Source organism: Canis aureus, chromosome 15 (genome assembly GCF_053574225.1).
Source record: "Canis aureus isolate CA01 chromosome 15, VMU_Caureus_v.1.0, whole genome shotgun sequence".
In the NCBI taxonomy this organism is placed as follows: Eukaryota; Metazoa; Chordata; class Mammalia; order Carnivora; family Canidae; genus Canis; species Canis aureus.
The window spans coordinates 35,027,398-35,049,350 of NC_135625.1; the positions used below are offsets into that span (position 1 = coordinate 35,027,398).

The 21,953-nt window shown below is 36.9% G+C and overlaps 1 protein-coding gene across 20 annotated transcripts in view; it reads left to right on the forward strand.

The window, feature by feature from the left end:
* The window catches only part of NRG1 (neuregulin 1), a 1,069,619-nt gene that overhangs the window by 1,029,015 nt on the left and 18,651 nt on the right, over nt 1-21,953 (forward strand). For 8 of the 20 annotated variants that reach the window (XM_077849097.1, XM_077849084.1, XM_077849086.1 and 5 more), the window contains 2 exons: nt 11,803-11,861; nt 18,389-18,412. In XM_077849097.1, coding sequence (XP_077705223.1) covers nt 11,803-11,861; nt 18,389-18,412 — 83 coding nt within the window. Of the gene's footprint in view, nt 1-11,130; nt 11,199-11,802; nt 12,354-18,388; nt 18,413-21,953 lie in introns of those variants that run through there. The other 12 variants (XM_077849082.1, XM_077849091.1, XM_077849093.1 and 9 more) reach the window with 5 other exon arrangements.

A 21,953-nucleotide genomic window follows, 5' to 3' on the forward strand; every position in this document is an offset into this window, starting at 1 on the left:
GATAATGTTCCTTTTTACCCCACTGATCACCTGCAAAATGAATAAGACAGCTCAAAGGAGCAGAAGGGCAGAAGATTCTTTCCTTACGCATCTGTTACACTTTTCATTAGTTTATTGTTTTACAACTATTTTTAAAATGGAATGTAGGTTGATCTCACTAATGGGAAAAAAAAACATTGCACGTGTTTGGAGATGTATTTAGTGTGTGTACCATCATTGTATATAGAAGGCAGAGTGTTCTTTTCATGCACTGCCGTTGTTTGTAGATATATTTAGAATGGTGCTCTTTCCAATGACCTGAAGAAGGTGATGCACCATTAAGAAAGATTACAGTTATTATTTCTTAACAGACAGACTGAAACCGTGATATTACCAGTACATTAAATACTTAAACCTTGTAGTTAAATTAGTAGGTCTTATTCAAAACCACATGTTTATTGTGCCATGCATTTTAAGTCTACTCTTGATATTTAGGCCGTATGTGGGACACAGACACATTAATGTAATGTGGTAAAAAATGTGTAATGTCCCATTGAAATGATGAAAACTGCTTATTTATTTTGCAGTTGCCCGATGGCTGTGCCCATTGTTCTAAAGTAGCAATGATTATCATAAATGAGAAAAAAAAAACATGCCATCATAAAAACTATGAGCTTGTGGCCTAAATGTTGACAAAGAAGAGTAAGTTTGTCAGAGACACAAGCTGAGCTAATAGAGTAATTAGCAAAATGAAAAAAAAAAAGGCACAAGAAATAATTAAGAGGGTCATTTCCCCTTTACATCATATAAATAGCATACAAATATTTATGTGCCAGTTCTAAGAAAATCTTTTGATTTTTGTAAGTTACAAAGGACATCATTAAAGACACATGTTTTAAAGTCATAACATCAAACAAAAATACCATTTTGTGGGAAATGTTTTGCTCTTCCCTGTGCTGTTCTAGACATGGCCTGTCTGTAGGGTGTCTCATGGGATCTCTGGTACTAAGTACAAGTGAAGAAGTACCTCCCAGAAGTGACTTCTTGCCCTCAAACTCTTTTTTTTTTCTTTTAAAAGAGCAGAAGTGGTTCCAAGAGAAGACAAATTTTGATAGTTGTGTCGCTGATCTTATCAGTGAAAACAGACAACTTGTAAAATTAAATGTAGTCTTTTAGAGTGAATAAAAGACTAAAAATCACAAAAATAGAATTCTAATCTCAGTTACTAAACATCTCTTTCCTAGAGATAGATAGGTGATAGCCAAAAACCAAGATAAAACTAATAGGTAAAAGACCTTTTCAAAATTTTAAAGGAAGGTAAAAATGAAAGAGCATGTAGAAAGTTATTTCTTCTGGGTCTGAATTACTTCATAGGACTATGGCTGTTTATTGTTTTAACAATAATCCTAGAGATTCACTTTTTGATCATTAGTATATTGAAATCTGCATATCTAGAGTAAAGAATAAAAGTTGGTTGGTTTTCTTTGGTCTTGGGTTCTGCCGACTTGCTGTGAACACAACACATTGGCACCCCTATATTTATCATACTAAATTGGAAAAAGCAAATTTTATCATCTCCTCCAAGGTTTTCTCTCATTGAAATAGAAAAACAGAAGCTGAGAATTATAATCTATAAAATATGAGGTTCATTTATTATTTTGTTATTCCATCCTAATCTTAGGCAAACAACCTAATTATGTTTTAATAAGTCTCTGGAAAAAAATAAAAATTATAGTTCCTTAAGTTCTCCTTTTTAAATAACTGCACCCATATTATCTGTGTCTCATACAATTATTTCTTGAGAAAAGCATCTGAGACCTGTATTTTAATTATAATAATGAAACATGATCATTTTTCATCAGAGCCCTTGCAAAGATTTACAAGCTGCATGAGTGCATAGGATAGTTTCTAATACCTCTAAGGAACGAGCACATTTATTTTCCACATATTAATTTCAGCTATTCTGCAGCCCTCCCACGTCCTACACAAAACATGCAATCACATAAGTGCTGTTCATTTGTTCCGTTTTTGGTATTGTGCCAACAACCATAATTTTTTTTCACCCACCAGTTTTCCATTAAATTTTAAGCCCAATCTAGAAAAAAAGTACTTGCTTTATATTTTTTTAATCTTGACGTGAAATGGTTGTTATTTCTCTAATAAATATTAAAGCAGCAAACCATGAATGAACACTGTGTGTCCCCCAAGCTAACTGGTGGCTTATGCTTGTCTTCCGCTTCTCAACAAATTGGCATCATAATTTTATCAGATTGTTTTTTTTTCCAGTAATTATAATCTTTCAGAAAGTGTTAAAAAGTTTATCACTGGATCTTATTGGAAAGAAAATCTTTGACATCTATGATTTTGAAAACTGTTTTAAACCCTTTTGGGCCATGTCTTTATTGAAGCATCAAAGCAGGCTAGTACCTTGAGGGAAGAATTAGAGTATATTTAACATCCAGAATATTTCAGGCCTTTTTCATTGAATGAAAGTGGATTTTTTAATCCTTGTATTAAAATATCCTTAATGTAAAAAATAATCAGTACTCAGAATTGAAACAAAGGCACCATAATATATATGTCTTTTGATAGTAGACTATTCACTAGATCACATCAATAGAGACAGAAAACATAAAATGCTACATTGGCTCATCATGGTCCTGTGTACAAAACCAGTTCATAGTTTCCATATGGTCCATCTGTCTAAAGCAAAACATTGCTGAAGCATGAACCACATCGTTCAAAATCAACTTTATCCCATGACTCAGAAACACCACAAGAATGGAAGTTTCCAAGTAGTCTCTCTGGTCACCTAATCCACTGTTGTCTTGGGAGTTAAAGTAGAAGGCACAGCAGATCTCTTTTGTCTCTCTACTTAGAACAAGGTGTTGCAAATGGATTAACCATGTAACAGTTAAACACTTCTCTGAGGAGAGGAGGTTTGCTGGTTCTGTGGACATCCCCTGTGGACTGTGTGGGAATTTCAGCGGTGGTTCTCATCTTTTATATTGCCCCTCTCTCCATAGTAATTTAACATTTATCCTGGGGGAAAAAATAGTTACTATTCCAGATCACATAAAGACAAGAGAAGAATCACTCCATCTTTCACCATTTGATGCCCTGTATAATCACATGGTTCAAAAAACAAGACAATTTGAAATAACGTCCAGATTTTCCTCTTTGCTTTTCCCCTTGTTCTTGTATATCAATTCTTCTGAATAGTTTCCATAGAGAACTATTTTGGAAGATGTTGATGCGATTTTTTTTTTAATCTAAAAATAATTTTATACCAGGCTGTATTTATAAACCCATTATGTTGTCCCATGGACAGATGTGGCTTTCCCATGAGGGGATTAGAGTCTTAACCACCAAGTTTGGGGAACCCTCTTGAGCCCTTCCACTTCAACTCTCTGGACAATATCTTTATGTATAATATAGAGTTAATATGTTCTCCAAATATCTTCCCAGGGAGTCCATGAAACTAAATGAATTCATTTCTGCTAAGGTATTTTTAACTCTGGGGAAGCAAGATTTTTTTTTCCCTTATAATAAAAAGTAAATGGTGATATTACATTTTCTCTGTAGACATTAGACAAATATATACACCTGTCTTAACAGACTATGCTAGTATGTTTTTTAAAAATCCATTTCTTCATTTTGCTTAACATTCACAATTTTACTTGGTTTGGTAGGGCTACCAGCTAGCCTTATAACTTTGCATTTAGCAGGTCATTTAATATCTCTGACTATTATCATCCTTATAAGTAAAAACTAAAATAGAAACAACCAACCAAAACTTGGGAACATGGGAGTGGTCTTCAAACATGAACTTATGATTTTGTATCACTTTTATGGAGCTCTGTAGTATATGGAAGGGCCTATAAAAATACACATAATTATAGGAGATAAAGTCACAACATATAAACTCAATAAATGAAATACTAAACATTTGTTTATAGGACCACTATATCTATGCCAGGCATTTTTGAAAACACAGAAAAAGTGGAAGGCATGGTCTCTGGTCCCTGGGAACTTAGTCTGTTCAGGAAAATGAAGTAGCTAAAATAGTAAATCAATTAGAGTGACTATATCCCAAGTGGTGCAATGCTTATTATTATGGTAATGAAGATAGAAAGAAGGAAAAGAAAAGACAAGAATAACTTGGAGAAGACTCAATAATCATAGACATCATTTATAGAGTCTTTTCCATATACCAGGTGGGCATTGAGGCTGCAATAATCTTTTCTGCGAGACACAATGACACGCATATCTAGACCAGCAGCTCCATTCTGGGACACAAAACAGACAAAAAAGAAAGAACGAAAAAAGAAAGAAAAGAAAATTTAGACATAAGGACCAGTTTAAGAGCTCCAAAGGCCAGGCAGATAGCCTTGGACAGCATGGGAGCTATTAGAAAGTATTCGTAACTTCGGGAGCAGGAGAATAACACAATAAACATAGCAGACGTTTATGGAAGACAGACTTCCATACAGGCTAGAGAAATGTGGGCACTAGGGAAGGTAGGCTGAGAAAGTCAGAGACACTAGCTAAAGTTAAAGTTTTATAGAATCCTGGCATAAGAATAATGATGGTGATACTTAAAACACTTTTTAGTAGCTGGATTAACATAATTAAAGGGAGGATGTTTCAAGTTCATGATTGTGTCCTGTAGCCCCATTATTATGGCTGCTGAAGGAGAAATTTGGAATCCATAAAAGGAAGATATATTGGGTCTGAACCTCCTGTCCATAAGAACAGACTGCTAACTGTCCTCTTACTCCAGACCTGGAAGAGTTCATTCTTCAGAATGGGTGGGACACTTGCCTGTAGCACTTCTCTGCTCTTAATCTCCCTAACATTTAACAGATGGAGAAGAACAGTTTGTGAGAGAGAGTGGCTTAGATCTTTGATTGGCTCTTCAGATAACCACATCTTCTGTTTGTTCTATGTTTCTCATGCACTGAGAATCCTGCCATGTGCTTATTAGGTATTTATTAACTCAGATTGAAGGAAATCCTTCAATAATAATCCTTCTATAACAATCTGTCAGTTGTTACAGAAAACAGTTTAGGTGTAGTTTTGCCCAAAATCAGGTGCACTGACTATGTGTTCTTAATAGTTTGCTTCCCTTTTTCTCCCAAAATCAACTAGGCAGCCACATATTTATTAATCTCCTTCTGTGAGGCAGGCTCTGTGCTAGTGCTTAGTATGACGTACTGAACAAAACCATACTGGGCTCGGCCCTCATGAATCTGGGGCCTATGAGAGTAGCAAACATATTTCCAGTAATTAATTTAATTACAAATTGTAGGTGTACCAAGTGCTATGATAGATATTTAGAGAGCTAAGAGAATGTATAATGGGGGACCACCACTAGTCAGACTCTGGGGGAAAAAGGTACATGCACCCCTCACCTTGAGAAGCAAATAGTCTATTTAAAATAAAACACAATTTTGAAATGTTTATATTGAATTATTTAAGTAAAAAGTGAATATTTAGCTATTTGGTCATAAAGTGAGTACTGGCAGAGTAAATGGAACTGTTCTGAATCTCCAGGCTGTTTGATCCACAGGGAAGGACATCCTCCAGAGAGGAAGACCAAACCACAAAGTAGCACTCAGTATGTCATCGTGTGACAATGACTTGGAGATGTATGGGATGTAGATGGATCCCATGTCCGATTAAATTGTTTGACCCCAAACTTACCAAGATGCATCATGTAGGGTAAACAGTGGTGAGCGTTTTAGCCTGCAGATGGGCATTTCAGAACAAGCTGTACAAACAGAGCTTTGGGAAGGGCACCAAGGTTCAAACAGGATGGGTTAATTTACAAACACTGCCACCCTCATTATTGAGATTGCATGTCCTAGACATTGAAAAACAACACTGGAGAGCCAGGACAACTTCGATTTTTATTTTCCTCAATATATTTACCTATGAATCTGGCAATGGCCACTGTCTGAATACTGTTATCTCATGGATTGAGAACAAGTCCACAGATCATAGTAAAAAAGGGAAAAGTAGTGGTGCATGCTAGCTAGACAGTAATAGGGAGGAATCTAGGGTTGGATCTGAAGGAAATGTTATTGAAACATTTTATACTTAATATTTTCTTTAATGACGTTGAAGAAGGCATTTCCTTGGGGAAATAAATGTCTTTTGCAGATGATGCCATAAGGAACACTGAGCACAAATTAGAAAAGCATATACAAATCTCAAGAAATTTCACTTGAAGGTAGATAACGGAATGAGATTCATCTTGGGGAAAATGCAGACTAATGGTAACAATACATTTGGGAAAGAATAATCTACAACACAGATACTCAAGCAGTGAGTGGGCGAGTTCTAGTCAGAATGCCGAGCAGGGGAAGGGGTGAGGAGAGTCAGCACTTGCAATGTGATACTGTAGAAAAACAGACCTACACTATTTGAGCTAGTATATACCCTGCCAACTCTAGCTTACACAGAATGAGAGCAAAAGGCCTTCCCATCTAATGTTGAAACTCACTGATATTCCTTATAATGTATTTGTTGGCATTTCCATTACTTGATATTTGTAAACATTAAAACACAGAAGAAATTATTTCAGGGGTTATACAATATGAAGGAAATACCACAACTATAAGGAAAAAGACAATTATAAGGAGTCTTCTTTTTGAGGCAAGGTATTTTTAAACTGTCCAAATATTTCATTGTGATGACTAGGAGGGAGGGTATATCAAATATAGACCTTGTTTCCTTTTTCTTGCCTGAATAAGGGAGGGCCCAGATGAAAATTAATGAAACCAAGAAATAAAAGGTGTCTAAAGATGGTTCAAAACTTGACCATGAATTTATAAGACCATTTATAATGGTTATAAAATAAGCAAATGGTAAATAACCAGAAGTTTCTTAAGGGTCTGTAAGTATTTTTGAATATGTCTAGTGTCTCCACCAAAAAACACATAATATTATTCAATTAGAATATAAAAACTATACCAAGCACTAAATTGATTCTGAAAACACATGAACGTATGATTGATTACATAGTAAGCATATCAGGAGAGTCACAAGGCATTAAAGTTATTGTTAAAAACAATTCTTATTTTACCAATACTATGTACAAGTCTTGCTTACTAGATTGTATTACTTTATTGAATCCTAAGTAAACTGGTATTTAAGCAATAAGATTTAATTTTGAGATAATAACTTATTATTAAAGAGAGGACCTTTTCCAAATTCCAAATACAATCTTAAAGATTTCTGTTTAAGAGAATGAGTCTGTGAGGGGGTCTTTGGAAGCTGCTATTAAAAATTATTGAGGAGTCGACAGAGGACAGTCTGTCATAAACTATAAAAATAAAAGCCAGAAGTTCAGTATTGACCTGTACTTGGCAAATCAATTGACTATATGAAAGTCCCTTTGATACAGTTCTTCATTAGGCACTACTGTCCTAGAGTCAGTTTAACAAACATTATATGAGAGTTTTTTACGAGGCAGGCAGTGTGTTAAAATTAGAGTTACAGAATGATTAAAATATGGTCACTGTCCTTGCCACAGAGAATCCCAACCCAGACAGGCTATGGCAGTGAAAGAGATCAGGACAGGATGCAGTGCGCGAGTCCAAGAGGGAATCCCCAGCCAGGGTGTGGCAGTGGGAGATGGGGAAATGCAGGCCAGGGAAGAGTTCGTTGGAAGAGGTGATACCTAAGTTCAGACAAAACTCTCTGTGGATTTTCATCTCATTAAGAGCAAATGTAGAACAGATTATTTATCATGGTAAGAGCAAACACTAAAACAAAAAAGAATAATTTTCATCTTCTACTCTTGATCAGTGAAACAAATGATTTCAAATATATGTATATATATTTGAAGCCATGATAGAGGCTTATTATTCAAACAGATTCATCTAAGAAATAAAATTCTTAGAATTTTCCCTGACTCACACTCAAACATATTGCTCAAAATCAGATTAAATTTACCATACTTTTATCTCCAAAGAAAGTGATAGATTGTATGCTTAATGTACAATACTAATTTAGAAATGTCAGAAGCCAGACGGTCTATCTTTTAGAAGTAATTCCGTAGAAGCTAATCAGAGCTTGTAGATCAGATGAGTAGTTTCCATCTGCATATGCTTTCCCTACACAATCAATGCAGTCTGCAGTTTGCTTATGTAAAAACCATCTCAGTCTCTGCTTCCTTCCATTTGACTTGGCAATGACTCTGCATGTCCGAAAAAGTCACATGATGACTGTTGTTAGTGCACACTCGAGTTGCTTTAGGAATAGATATTTGTAATTTGTTTTCCCTTCATGATTGTCTTAAAATCCATCCTATCAAAAATGTTTTTTCAAAGCCCTTGAGTCCTCCCTGACTGATAATACATCCAGAAGAAATGCTGTTGGAGTTTTTGCACAGCGATTCCATGTGTTAGGATGACCGTTGATTCCCAGAACCTTTGTGATGAAAGGAGCCTTTGATAAATCATTTAGTTAAGTCTCTTCATCTTATCACTGAGTGACTCTGAGGCCTGATGAAGTTAAGTGGGCTGTTCATGTCCAGACAGCAAGATACCGTGGTGCCAAGATAGAGGACTTAGTCTCCATCTTCCAAGGTCAGAGTCCCTGACACCTTGAACTTTAATGTACATTCAGATCTCTTCGGGATCTTGTTAAAATGCAGATTCTTATTGAGTAGTTGTGAAGTGGAGGCCCAAGATTCTGTGATTCTACTATTAAGATATCAGGAGATGCCAGGTGCTGTTGGTCCAGGAACCACACTTTGAAGAATAATAAGGCTTTACCCTAAGAAAATTTATCTGAGTGAAGGTAAACATTAGCCTAAGGATAGTTTGGGTTCAGATATAACTGATCCTTTCAAAAAAGATTGGCATACCTTAAGCAAATCTCGTATTACTATACCAGATAGTCTGTGTTATCTTACAATGGAGATAAACCACCATGCCATAATGTCAGTTTCTTAGGAAACATCATTTTAGAAGTTTATACTAATTAGAAAATTGATTGGGTAAGATTTTTGATCTGCTTCACCTGGTTGTCCTGTGCTTTCTCATCTCAAAACTGGCATCCAAGATACATAAATGACAATTTTCTAGTAACCACATCCTTTCTCTTAAGGGACCCATGATTCTTTAGCTCTATGTTAATTTCATGATCCTTAAGTCAATGCACTTCTTACCTCAGATGGTTCTCCCCCACTCCCCACTACCACCACACACACAGTGTTGACGTGTCTTATACTATGTTCATTATATGAAACAAGTGCATTATTATGTGAGATACAAGAATTTTAATTGTTATCAAGGATGCAAACAGGTAAGATGAAATGGTCATTATAGAATATATCCCTAAATCTGGATGACCTGCTTAATTGTAGGGTATGTCCATGTGGATTTGTAGCCCGGGTTCAGAAACAAATACACAGACAAAAATCCTTTATATTTCGGAAGTCATTATGTGAAATGAGTTCTATGGAAAACAGGTTTCCATGTATTTTCCCTATGTATCTGTGAAGACATTCTTATTAAAGCATGTGTAATGACATCTTTAGGAACAATGACCCAACCTCACAGACTACCACTCTGATTTCTGTATTTCTCTAGGTAGATCTTTCTCTATTCACAACTGAAAAAATATTCTAACCAAAAACAACCAGTTTAATTACATAAAAGTGTTTGAAGGTTTGAAAAGAGCTATATCAATACAAGATGTTTGTTGCTAAGTTTATTAATAATATACTAACGGTCATAAGTACACTTAACATTTACACAAGAACTCACGGGACTAAGAACCCAGAACTGCTAGTGTTTTTATCTTATAGGCCATTCTTCATGAAATAAGAGAATTAGATATACCAAATCACTTGGTAATTTTTATTTTATTTTATTTTTTTTGTGTAGGGGGCATTGAATGTGGTTTTAAGGGGAGTAAAAATATCACCCTTATATTTATAAAAATGTTTTTACATTTGCAATTTATAGATGTTTTATTCACATTTCTCTGATGCCAAAAAGGTAGTTTTTTCTTATTTGCTCTGGAGGAGAAAGGGTCATGTGTAAATCACGAGGTATGTGGTATCACAGCTACATTTTATTAGGTGCTTTGCATGATGGTTTTGGTACAAATCAGCTATTAATAAGAATCACAGCTCTGGGTGTTGAGCCACCTATAGGTTTATTTGCTTCCTAGAATCTTCTGATGTCCATATTCCTAGAGCATATTATTGGGTAAAATGAATCCAATACGAAATACTTTCATTACTGGTATAACAGCAACAAAAAAAGCAACTAGAAAGGACTTCCAAAGTTAAGACATCCCCATTCCATGACCTTACAAACGATATTACTTCAGGATTCTACAATTTGGATGGGTGAAACGTATATGAATAAAATGACAATTTTATACCATTGAAAAATAGTTTTAGCTTAAATGCAAAATGACATCTCTGAAGTAGTACTGTAGAAGAGTAGCCCTTTAAATTTTAAAAATGTATTTGTCTTTGATTTGGTAATCAATGGATGAAGTGAAATGTATGCTAATAAATATCTGTCTCTTTCTGTCTTTCAGTATTAAAAATGAGACCTGATTTTTAATATCTTTAAAAAAATAGGGAATATAGTTTTTCTTGTCTGTAATCACTAGAGTGTGTAAGCGCTTGACTTCTATTGTAGTATGATGATCGACTTAACATAAAAGTACCTCTGAGAGTGCAGAATTGAGTGTATGTAGATGGAAGAGCTCAGGATCATTTAAATAGTAAAAGATCAGGGATGGAACCATGTAAGTCCTTATCAAAACCAGTGTTTTAATAAGGTAGGAGTCAGTGCTCAGTGGCAAAGAAGGAAATGTCAAAGGGAAGGTGACTTAGCAGCCCAGGCCATTGCCAACCCTGTTCAACTTTTCAACCTCCCTCTAGTTAAATTTCAGTTAAGGTTTCTTATGAAGACTGCAGCAAACCACAACACAAATAAACATATGCCCCACAGTTTTTATGGAATATGGTTTTCTAAATGTGTTCTTTTCCTTTCCTTTATGTCGTTCGGTCACCAGGTCATTGTAGGAATCTCCATATTCCATAGGAGGAAAATTGCCAGTCTGAAAATTCAGTGTCTGTAGCGTTCTATTGCTTATCACATTTTTGCCCTCTAGGTGCCAACCTGGATTCACTGGAGCAAGATGTACTGAGAATGTGCCCATGAAAGTCCAAAACCAAGAAAGTATGTTAAAATAATCTGAAATTTGCTTTCTCCCCCAAACTACAGCAACAATTACTACCACTTGGTGCTTTTACGTTTCAGTTGTAACTGATTCCTTTTGTCCCAACAATGGTTTAAGCACTCGGGGCATAGACTCATTGGACGTGAGCTGGTTTCAGTCTCTCAGCTTAGGGCCCTAAAGATCGGAGAGGTAGACCAGAAGGACCAGCCAGGATGGCCGGTGATGCTGGCAGCTAAGGCACGCAGGCCAACCCACAAAACCATTTCCTTCCAACACCTTTGACCAAAGCTCTCAAACAGAAAACTGGCTCAAAGAAAACCTCAGAGTTAATTGGTAGGTGAGTCCCTTTGAGATAAAGGTGTCACTTGAGATGCTGCCATCTTCCTGTCCTCCGGACCCTCGGAGCACATTTGGTCCAAACATTGAATCCTTTGGGGGAACACACCCGAGTCCGGAAACCATGGTTGGGACAAAGACTCAGTTCCTGAGAGTGAATTCACCAAGTTCATTCAAATGACACTGAAGGAGCTTCTTTCTCGCGTATATTCACCTCTTCTCTTTTTCTCTGTTTTTTCTACCATTGTTTTTTGTTTCTTCTCTCAGGTGCCCAAATGAGTTTACTGGTGATCGCTGCCAAAACTACGTAATGGCCAGCTTCTACAGTACGTCCACTCCCTTTCTGTCTCTGCCTGAGTAGGAGCATGCTCAATCGGTGCCACTTTCTTGTTGCTGCGTCTCCCCTCAGATCTCACCTAGAGCTAGATGTGTTTTACCAGGTCTAACACTGACTGCCTCTGCCTGTCGCATGAGAACATTAACAAAAGCGATTGTATTACTTCCTCTGTTCGTGACTAGTTGGCTCTGAGATAACTAATAGGTGTGTGAGGCTCCGGATGCTTCTGAAATTGATACTGGATAATGTGATACACAATGATAGTCAATATCACACAGTGCAACTATAATAAAGGCATTTAAAAGTCTCACTTTTATTGATAAAATAAAATCATTCCGCTCAGCAGTCCCATCTTCTTTATAAAATGGCAACACCCCGAGAAGGATGTTGCTAAGTTGTAATCAGTAATGCACTTGAAATGATGGTAAGTTAATTTTGGCTCAGAATGTGTTATTTATAACAAATAAACATACTAAAAAGAGTTCAGGTGTTTCTCTTCATTAACAGTTTGCATGTAGGTATTAAAAAAAGCACTGAGTAGGAAAGTTACAAACAAACATTTCACAGCAAATGAGATATCCTGGCTTCTCCTTATGTTGCTTTAGGAAAAAAGGGATTCAGAGCTAGTTTAAGCAATCATTTATTTATATTAGCTTTTCTTTATGCTAGTTTTAATGATAATTTTAGGCACAAATAGGTTCTTAAAAATTATTATTTACTTTGAAATATAATACTTTACCTCTAGATGGATATTTTTAAATGCAGAACTGGGACATTTTGACAGGTTTCTATGGCTTCTTGAAGTTTTGAACCTCATTCCCAGGCAAGCCAGTTCACATGTTTATAATGTGCATGGATAACTAAATTAAGCATTTTGTTCTTCCGTTGTGAACTGGGCTGTCCCATTTAATTCTGGAGCTTTCAAAGCATTATATTTAAGGTTGAATTTTTTTTTTTTTTCCTGTGAAAGAACAGATGATTCCAAGTTTGCTGGTAATAACATCACCTGTATAGCCAGTAACTGCCAGGGTTCCACTAGAGCAGCCATAGACAATGCATTAACTGATGAGCATAGCTGTGTGCTATTAAAACTTTATTTACAAAAGCAAGTAAGTAAGTGGGTTGGATTTATCAACCCCTGATTCGGACTGTCAGTTGCTCACCCTCAGAAATATTTCACATAGCTAAATCGGTGTAAATTCACATAACACAAGGAATAGCAACATGAGCCGGTCATTTGGGGGCCCTAAAAGAATTAGATTTATCTTTACTCATGTGTATGCAAAGAATAAGTTTCAGTTCCTCCTGTTAACACTTATGGAAGAATAAATTTCATGGAAAAATTAATTTCATATGCATTATAGGGAGATGACATCCATAATACTCAATCATTTATTTAGAGAGGTGTTGCTTTTGTGTATTTCCATAAGCTGCCCATCAAAGGTTATATCATAGGCCACTTTCTGTTGAGAAAAATTAGTAATTTGACATCGCTAAATTTTCAAAGACAACCTTGCGTTTATCCCCAAATCTTTAAATAATATACATTTAATGGACAGAACTTTTCTCCCCACACCTGTAGGTTAATTTTTTTAGAGGTAGATAAGATGCAAAGTAAAAATAGAAGAGAAGTAATAGAATTCTACTCAATATAGTTAAGTCATTCCTTTTAGAAATCAGTTTGTATTCAAATAATACAGATTTAGCAAATCATGTGCCTGTATAAATTTGATAGCATTATGTTTTAGAATTTAGTGAAAATTCTGAACATTTTTATTATACTTGAACTTTTGGTGTTATGTAGAGTTTCATTGTGTGCTGAAAGCAATGTTAGGGCATTGTATAGAGAAAAGCATTTTAAAAATGAAGCTATTTCTCTAAGTAATGATGCAGTTAGATCTGACAGTAGTAACCAGGGAAAATGTTTTCAACTTCTATTTTAGACCATTTTCTTTTTCATAAGCTATCATTTAAAAATAGCTACTATGTATTTAATCAGTGTGATTCCTTAAATAAATTCTTCAGTAAGCTTTCGGTTGTACTTTTGGAAGACATTCAGGAAAGCAGCATTCGTATTTACCCTGATGTAACAAAGATTGATAGGAAGCCCATTTAGGAACAAGATCTGTAACGGCTATGCATCAATGCTGCTTCAGATCTGGAAATGTAAGAGCTGCCATTCAGAAACTGCTTTCCAAAGTTGTCTTTCCTGAAGTTAATTTTTTAACTTCTGTATCTTAAGTTCTCAATTTTCATTTCTGCAAATCCCTCTATAGAAGGCAGGAAAATAAATTTTGCTGCTTTAAGAACGTTATGTTCAAGTTACAGTGTAGCCTGCACAAAGGATAAAAAATGTTGCCACAGTGGCAATGATTAAAACTTAATTGTTTGTGTCCATAAAGTCTGAAACCCATACATAAATTTTAAAAGAAAAGCTATTCCCCAGGTTCAAAGAGAAACATTTTTTCAACTTACTGAACTACATTTTCAGTTAAAGAATGACATTCTAAAAGAATGTACAATTTTTTAAATGCTTATTAGCACATAACTTACATTATTAGGATTTGATGCAATTTTTCTGGTCACAGTTTCCTATGGGCATTTATTGATGGATGAAAATGGATTTAAAGTATGAAAGAAAAGAACAAATGTATATTTTATATGGTTTTCTTGAAGGCAGCCATTTGCCTCGAAATAAAAGGTGTTTGTAATACTTGCCAGGAAAATATTGTCAAGTTTAGTCAGCTTCAAATTTGACCTATCTTGACACAGAATTCCTATTTAAAGGATTGAATTCATCACTGTAGGAGTGGGGGCATGTGCCTATACAGACAATTCATAATTGATTTATAAATTTATTAAACATAAAAAAGCACTCACAGCTTTAATAGAGTCAGTATGGACAAGTATGTCATATATAAACTAATATATAATAGGAAGTAATTATTGATTAGTCCAAATTATAGAATATAACTTTTAACCATATTCTTGGAATGTGTAAACCCAGTAGATATCCTTAAAAGTAGTTTTGAATCAGAGGTTACTAGTGCATAAATTTATTATGTTGATTTCTAAATGCTTTAAAAACCATTGAAGCTACTAACTTATTTATCCAACATGTGTATCTTGCTGACGTTAGAATAAAGGCACAATCCTTGACATAAATTATCATAAAGTCCAACTGAGTGTCAGTGAGACTTTATTGTGTGTGTGTTGGTGAGCGTGCTCATGTGCACATGGAAATTTGGGAGCGAAGAGAGAGTCTCCTATTACATTTCAAAAGGCTCAGTGGCAATACGGATTTGTATATGTGAAAAAAAAAGTACCTACATTTGTAAAGGTAAGTCAAAAATTAAAAGTCAGACACCAAATTGGTCCCATCTAGCAGTGGCATTTACAGAACTCCTTGAGAAGTCTCAGAGATGCAGAGAGTCAGGACTATACATATGTCTTTGATATTATTTGCATAAGGAGGCCCAAAATATTAAAGAGTAAAATCCTGAATATCTTCAAGTTTTAACAGAAACCATGACATCCTGTACAGATAATTGTGGTAAAAGAAAGTTGTTTTATTGTTCTTTTCTGTGATGCAATTGAAAATTTAAATTAACCTACAGGTTAATCAGTTTTCTTCGAATAATTATCAAATCCTAAAGCAAAGGATTAGTGAGTCAATATTTAATAGTTTCTGAAGACTCTTAGGTTTAAATTAATTTTTGATATTGCTTACTGCACAGCAGGAAATCACATGTAGAAAAGGAAACTAAATTGTTTACAGTAACCTTGGTGTTTCTGAATTATTAATTTAATTTGAAAAATGTAGTGGCTAGACACAAGTTCAATAGGAAGCGTATGACACATAATGAGCCTAAGCCAGCATTAGATGAAATAGAACAGATAGAAAGTAATAACCTTTTCATCAAATGAAAAGTGTTTGTGTATTCTTCTTTCCTTGACTCACAATGAAAGAAATGTAGCCAGCAATAGAAAAAATAAATTAGAGCAGTATTTGCTCCGGGTTGAAAATGACCGATGCATGTTTCCTCTGCTTGTGTCCTCGTTAGGGCTTATGGCCAGAAGAGATTCCAGTTTTAAGGACCAATTTCCCTTTGAATTATTTGAAATTGGAGCTGCCTGATATGAATGACTTCCCATGAAATGAAATTATAGTTAGGCTCACAGACTTACCTATAAAACTGTAAATGCAGTAATATGTATGCATGGGCATGCTACTAATTTTATTGAAGACTTAACCAAGCTTTCTACGCAACTAATGTAGATCATTAGCAGTGTTCATGTAGGCATGGAATAATGATTCTCTGGAAAGAGTTTCTGTAGATATCTCTTGATTTTTAACCCTTAAATTATTACTGACCGGTAGGAGGAAAAGGCATAAGATGGAAGGGATTCTAGGGAGAAAAACTGAGTCCCATCTTCAAGGAAATGTGAAAGGAAATTTCAGATCACTTCCTTGGAAAATGAATTCTTTTACTTAATGTTCCAAAGTTTATATGAAGGGAGCAAATGGGGGTGGGGGAGATGTCATTTTGTCCAGTTGAGTGTTGCACAGAAACAAGTGAAGTTCATTTTGATTTGAAAAATTGTTATTTTGCCGTGAACGTTGTGCAACCAATTTAATCCTAAATCCCTTGGCTTTTAAATTATAAAAAGTTTAGGTTATTTGCCTGAGTACCCTTGACCTAGGGCAGACCAAACTATCTATTATACATCATGCCTCTTATTGTTATTTGATATACTCTAATTTTTTTTTAACCTGGAAGCTTTATTTCCTTAAGAGGTGAAAAGTTTTTAAAGTCTAAATTCTTGGGTATACCCCAAGAGCTTTCAAAGTTTTCCTGGCCATGAATTAGTTAAAAAGAATCCTACAGGCAATAAGTGGCCCAAGGTAGATTTCCAGATAGGTCCGAGCTCTTAAACCATTTTGTTGTTGGCCAACATCTTTCATGGCTCCTCTATTCCACAGGGTCTCCCTGGGACACACATGTTAGGATCCTAAGCATTTTGTCAGTGAGAAACTGGTCCAAAGTCAATGGACAGGCAAATGGCAGAGGCAGGACCTGGAACTGTTACAGCTCCAGCACACTTACCATCTTATTTTCTGCTCTCTACTTGAGGTCCTTTGTCCATGCCCAAACTGATGTTTCTGTTAGAAGAACCTCTCAACTGCACATTTTCAAACTTAAGAGATGCCTTGTCTTATTTATGGACCGCCCTGGCACCTCCAGTCAGTGATCAAGGGAAGAAGCCTAGACTTCTGAATCTGTTTTCATCCCGTTGTTCTTCCCACAGGCGTCTCCACCATACACGCACAAATAGCGAATCCTCAAGGGTCCCACCCAATGAAATTCAATTAACAATCTTTTGCTTCATTTCTGGAGGTTTTTTGTTTTTATTTCTAATTGGCCCATTTCCCCCATTTCTTCACTAGAGCCTGTCCAGGTTCTAGTAGTCCTTTCATTCTGGAGCCTCTGCTCGACACCTGTGCCAGGACTGTGGGCTGTGAGCTCAGGCCTTTGAGTCGCCTTCCCTGGTCAGCCCCACCCGCAGGGCCTCGGAACCCTGTGCTCCCACCTGGGTGTCAGAGCTCAGCACTGTGGAGTGATCGTCTAATTGGTTCTCTGTTATTTGAGGAAGTAATACATTGAGATTAACTAAGGACTCCAAGAATTGGATCCTTCCCTCAGCTCCCTTCTTTTTTTTCTTTTTTTTTCTTTTTCTTTTTTTTTTTTTTAATTTGGAAAAGCGAGGCATTGACAATTTGTCCTATGCCACCCAGGAGTTCTTTGAAAAAACTGGAAGTAGGCTCTGTGCCCCCAAGTCCCTCTCTGGCATTTTGGACAGGAGCATTTGTTGCTTTCTGTGAATAAAATGTTATATAAGTGGTGGAGAAAGTAGAAGGTTGGGAGCAGAAAAGGAGATAGGTTTTCTTAAAAAATAATAATAATAACCCAAACAACAAGAAATATTAGAGCATGACCATCCACAAACTATGGAAAATGTAAGTCCAATGCAGTAAAAATTTCAGACCAAATCGCTATACTCTTGGCTTCTACTCCTGGCTCTGCCACTGTGTGCCCTTGGGTAAAAAACAGAATCACCTCTCTAGAACTTTGCTTCTGCCTTTTAAAGAGGGGAATGAAATAATACCGAATGCTTTTTTTGGTTACAAATACGGTATTTCTGTTCCCAGATGATGAAGTAGCATAGAGGATAGTTGAACAGTACAACTTCTCCCTCAGTAAGGTCTTTTAAGGGTTAATAAAGACAGGTGTGCTGGTATTTGCACACCTCTTAAAAAAGAAGAGCTCCCTATGGGGACTCACAGAGCATACCTGAGCACTGCTTCCTTAACCACCCACCATTTGTCCTGTCAAATGTGCACGCACAGAGAGCCGTAATAGTCATGTGTAATGTGTTTTGGAGTGCAGTGTATTGCTCTTTTCTGAAACTTTTTTCCCTTTCTTTCTTTTTTTTGTCAACTTTCTGCATTGGCAGAGCATCTTGGGATTGAATTTATGGGTATGGACAATCATCATTCCTTTTAGCCTGCAGAATTTAGAACCTATGAGCTGAAATCTTTTCCCTTTCTACTCTTACCTTTCAGTTCTTAACTAATTTCCTTTTCCTTCAGAAGGGATCATACAGCTATAACAATGATTTCTCTGCTTCCAATCTATGGGTAGTTTACCGAAGTGTCAGAGTACAGCAGTTTCTAGATCCCCAAACTTCACTTAAGAGTTTAAAACCACCTCACCTGCTGCAAAGTCACACATATCCTATGTTCCTTGACCTTCTGATTGGATCTGACCATGCTGTTATTGCAGAGCTGGGGTAAGTTGGAGAGATGCATAAGGCTATGGGAGGAACCAAACCAGCCCTGAGAGAACAAAAGAAGCTCTAAATGCCTCAGCTTAAAAACACACCACATCTTAGGCTGATGAGAATTTGACATTCAATATAAAAAATCATCCACTTAATAGAGTAACATGGAAAACCTTTATGTTGCAATGCAATATCATATGCGCAGACTCTGATTTTCTGGGGACATTCAAGCGCGACTCTAGTCAACTTCATTATCTTATGAGCAAGGAAATAGAAAACAGAAAGAAATAAGCCCAGTGCTATTTTAGGTGGAAATTCTAGCGCTAATGGAATTAACCTTGAGTCACTTAGATCATCCAGACAAGTAATCAAATAGAAACGTTCACACTGTAAACATAAAATATCTCTTATCGGCATATGAATTTGGGGAATACTCCCTTTGAAGGCTTCATCCTAGATAACGGGGAGCCAGGGTCAGTCTTGGGAGGAAAGGGAAGCCATTCTGTCACCCCAGAGGCCCCACAGTGCAGGTACCCAGGCTTACTGAACACCACACGCAGCCCTCGAGCATGGCTGTGAGTCAACAAAGCAATGTCCTGCTTAAAAGAATAGCTGATCTCCCTGCAGCTGGTGTTGATGACATCATGCAGTGAGGGCACCCTGTAGCATATTTGCTACTCTCTTTTGGATGATAACATCACAGTCTCTACCTAATATACTTTCCATCATTCATGGAAAACTAGGCTGTTGCAAGTTCTGTCCGTTACAAGGTAGAAATTCAATTGATTGCCCATTCCTCTGCCCAAGAAAAAACTTGGAAGAGAAACTATTCATATGATGAGAAAATCCCCACATATATGAGTGACCCTTTGCATATCACAGAACATCTCCCAAGAGTAAAAAGCAAGAGAGTTCCCACCAATACCACTCGGGTGGTGGGTTATCTACATGATAAGAGGGATCTATTAGATTACATCCTTCAGAATAAAAATTGTTCTACTACTGAAAAGGCTTACCGGCCTTTCCTGCAGGGAGGAAGAAAAATCCACCATCACTTCTTCCTTTTCCTTAACAGCATCTTTGTCCCATTTTATCACTTTAGGGTCTAACTAGAATTTAATATTTGTATTCCCAAACAATGAGGTAGGGCAATGGATACTTCAGATATAGGACCTCTCCCTCAGGAAGATCTGAGGGTCAGTAAAGATACATCATGCTGGTATCTGCACAACTCTTAAAGGCAAAGGTTCCAAAGACTCCACAAGTCCCAGGACAGCCAGTGTGCTGAACCAGAACGTTCCGTTCTTAAGGAAAATCAGACCTCAAAGGTCAATTACCATTGAGAAAGACAAGGCTTCTGTCTCTTAGCCTGGCCAGATCAGACTGGAAAACATGCTTGATCTGTTTGACTTCAATGTGTCCAGCCAAACCGTAAAGACTCGAAAGCATTTCCATTTATTAAGGCAGATCCACCAACTGGACTGATGGATTCTTTTTTTTTCAGCACTGCCTCTAATTTGCTCTTGCCCTATTGACCCTGTCACACACTGGGGAAAAAAAATAAGGGAAAAAGAGGGTTAAAAGAGCCCATTGTTTATATGATTGTTCATCAAGTATTTCCCTTTTAACACATTCATAAAGTGGGGAGGGGGGTCCCCTACAGTAGTAAATCATTGGAAAATGAAATAGAAACCGAGATGAGAAACATGTAGTATGTTCAGTAAATACTGTTTTGAATACAGAATCTTAATCCTATATCTGTATTCCATGGGCCTTGGTTTTGATTGGTTCATCTCGACACTTTTGCTATACTCTTTGGCCTTTACTGAGCTTGCCTTTTTATCTCTATATGACCAATTACACTGGAAAAAATGTGTCTTCCCATATAACAGGGGCAGAATGGTGAGTCAGCTTAGCACATGTTCTAACAAACTGAGGTCAGTCTATTCTTTCATAATTAGCAGCCATCAAAAACCTTGTCGACGGAATCCCTGGGAGTATGAGTGATGCCCTTTTACCCCTTTAGTCCTTAGATACATGCCATTTTTGTAGTTGGCAGAAGTAACTTCCCAGCTTTTTCTAAAGATAGAATGTTAAGATGCCAGCGTACCAAGCCCTCACCCTTTCGAAAGAAGCCAAGAGAATGAGCCAGAGAGGGCACAGTAAAGCAGGGTCTTCATTCTCATAGTAACGATACTTACAGACTGCTGTTTCTGAACCAACTCATCACACCCAAAGGAACCCTGCGTCCGGGGCCCCTGGAAGAAGGACCAGTGGGGCGTTGCCTCCCCTTCTTAGACAAATTGCTAAACACTGATGCGCATGCCAGGTCAAGGAGGGGGTTCCTGTGGATCCTGCTCACAGATTAACACCTCATGAAATTTAATTCCCTGTCCTGGGGCTTTGGGGGAGGGGAAGCAGCAGACACAGCAAGTAACATAGAAGCATTCACATTCCACATCCTCATCTGACTTTTGCGGCACAAAAATATGTGACCCCCCACTCTATGTCTCCTGGGTCATTGTTTCACTGCAATGCACCAGCTGCTTTGCTTTCTAATTGTGGCTTCCACGTGACCGCCAGCCTAGGGTAGGAGTTATGCTGTATGGGATAACCCTTCCAACTTTGCATCCACTCTCTCTTCCTGCCCAGCATTTCCTCCCTCTGCTTTTATTTTGTTTATTTATTTTTCCTCCCTTAGTATCAGGCATGCTGTGCCAGGGACTTCAGATGGCTCCTTCACTTTTAATCTTGTTTTTCCCTCCTACCTGACTTCTTCCCATTCTCTCTGTCATTCTGTCAGTCTGTCTGTCCTCTTGGTTTGTTTTTTCCTTTCCACTTCCAACCCTTTTGATTTGTTTTTGTAAAATTTCTGCAGCATTCTAGTCTTTTACCCACTGACTTCTCTTCTCCTCCTCCTCCTGTTAATAATCAGTGCTATATTAATTTGATTTGACAATGTTCCTGACCTGTTAACTGGAATTTGATTACCATGGGCTTGGCTTGTAGGAAATGTTTTGTTTAATGATAAGGTCTACTGTATCACAGAAATTAAAATGCACTTTTTCATTTCAAGAAAACTTCCCGCGGCTTGCCCTTTCTCCGTAAAGAAGATTGAAAATGTTTCCTAAGGCCCCATGTTGATGTCCAGATAAGAGACCTTCATTTGTAGGACATCCCCCAGTTTTTGGCCAGCTTTTTAATCAATTTGGCAAGTTTGGCTTACATTGCTTTTTAA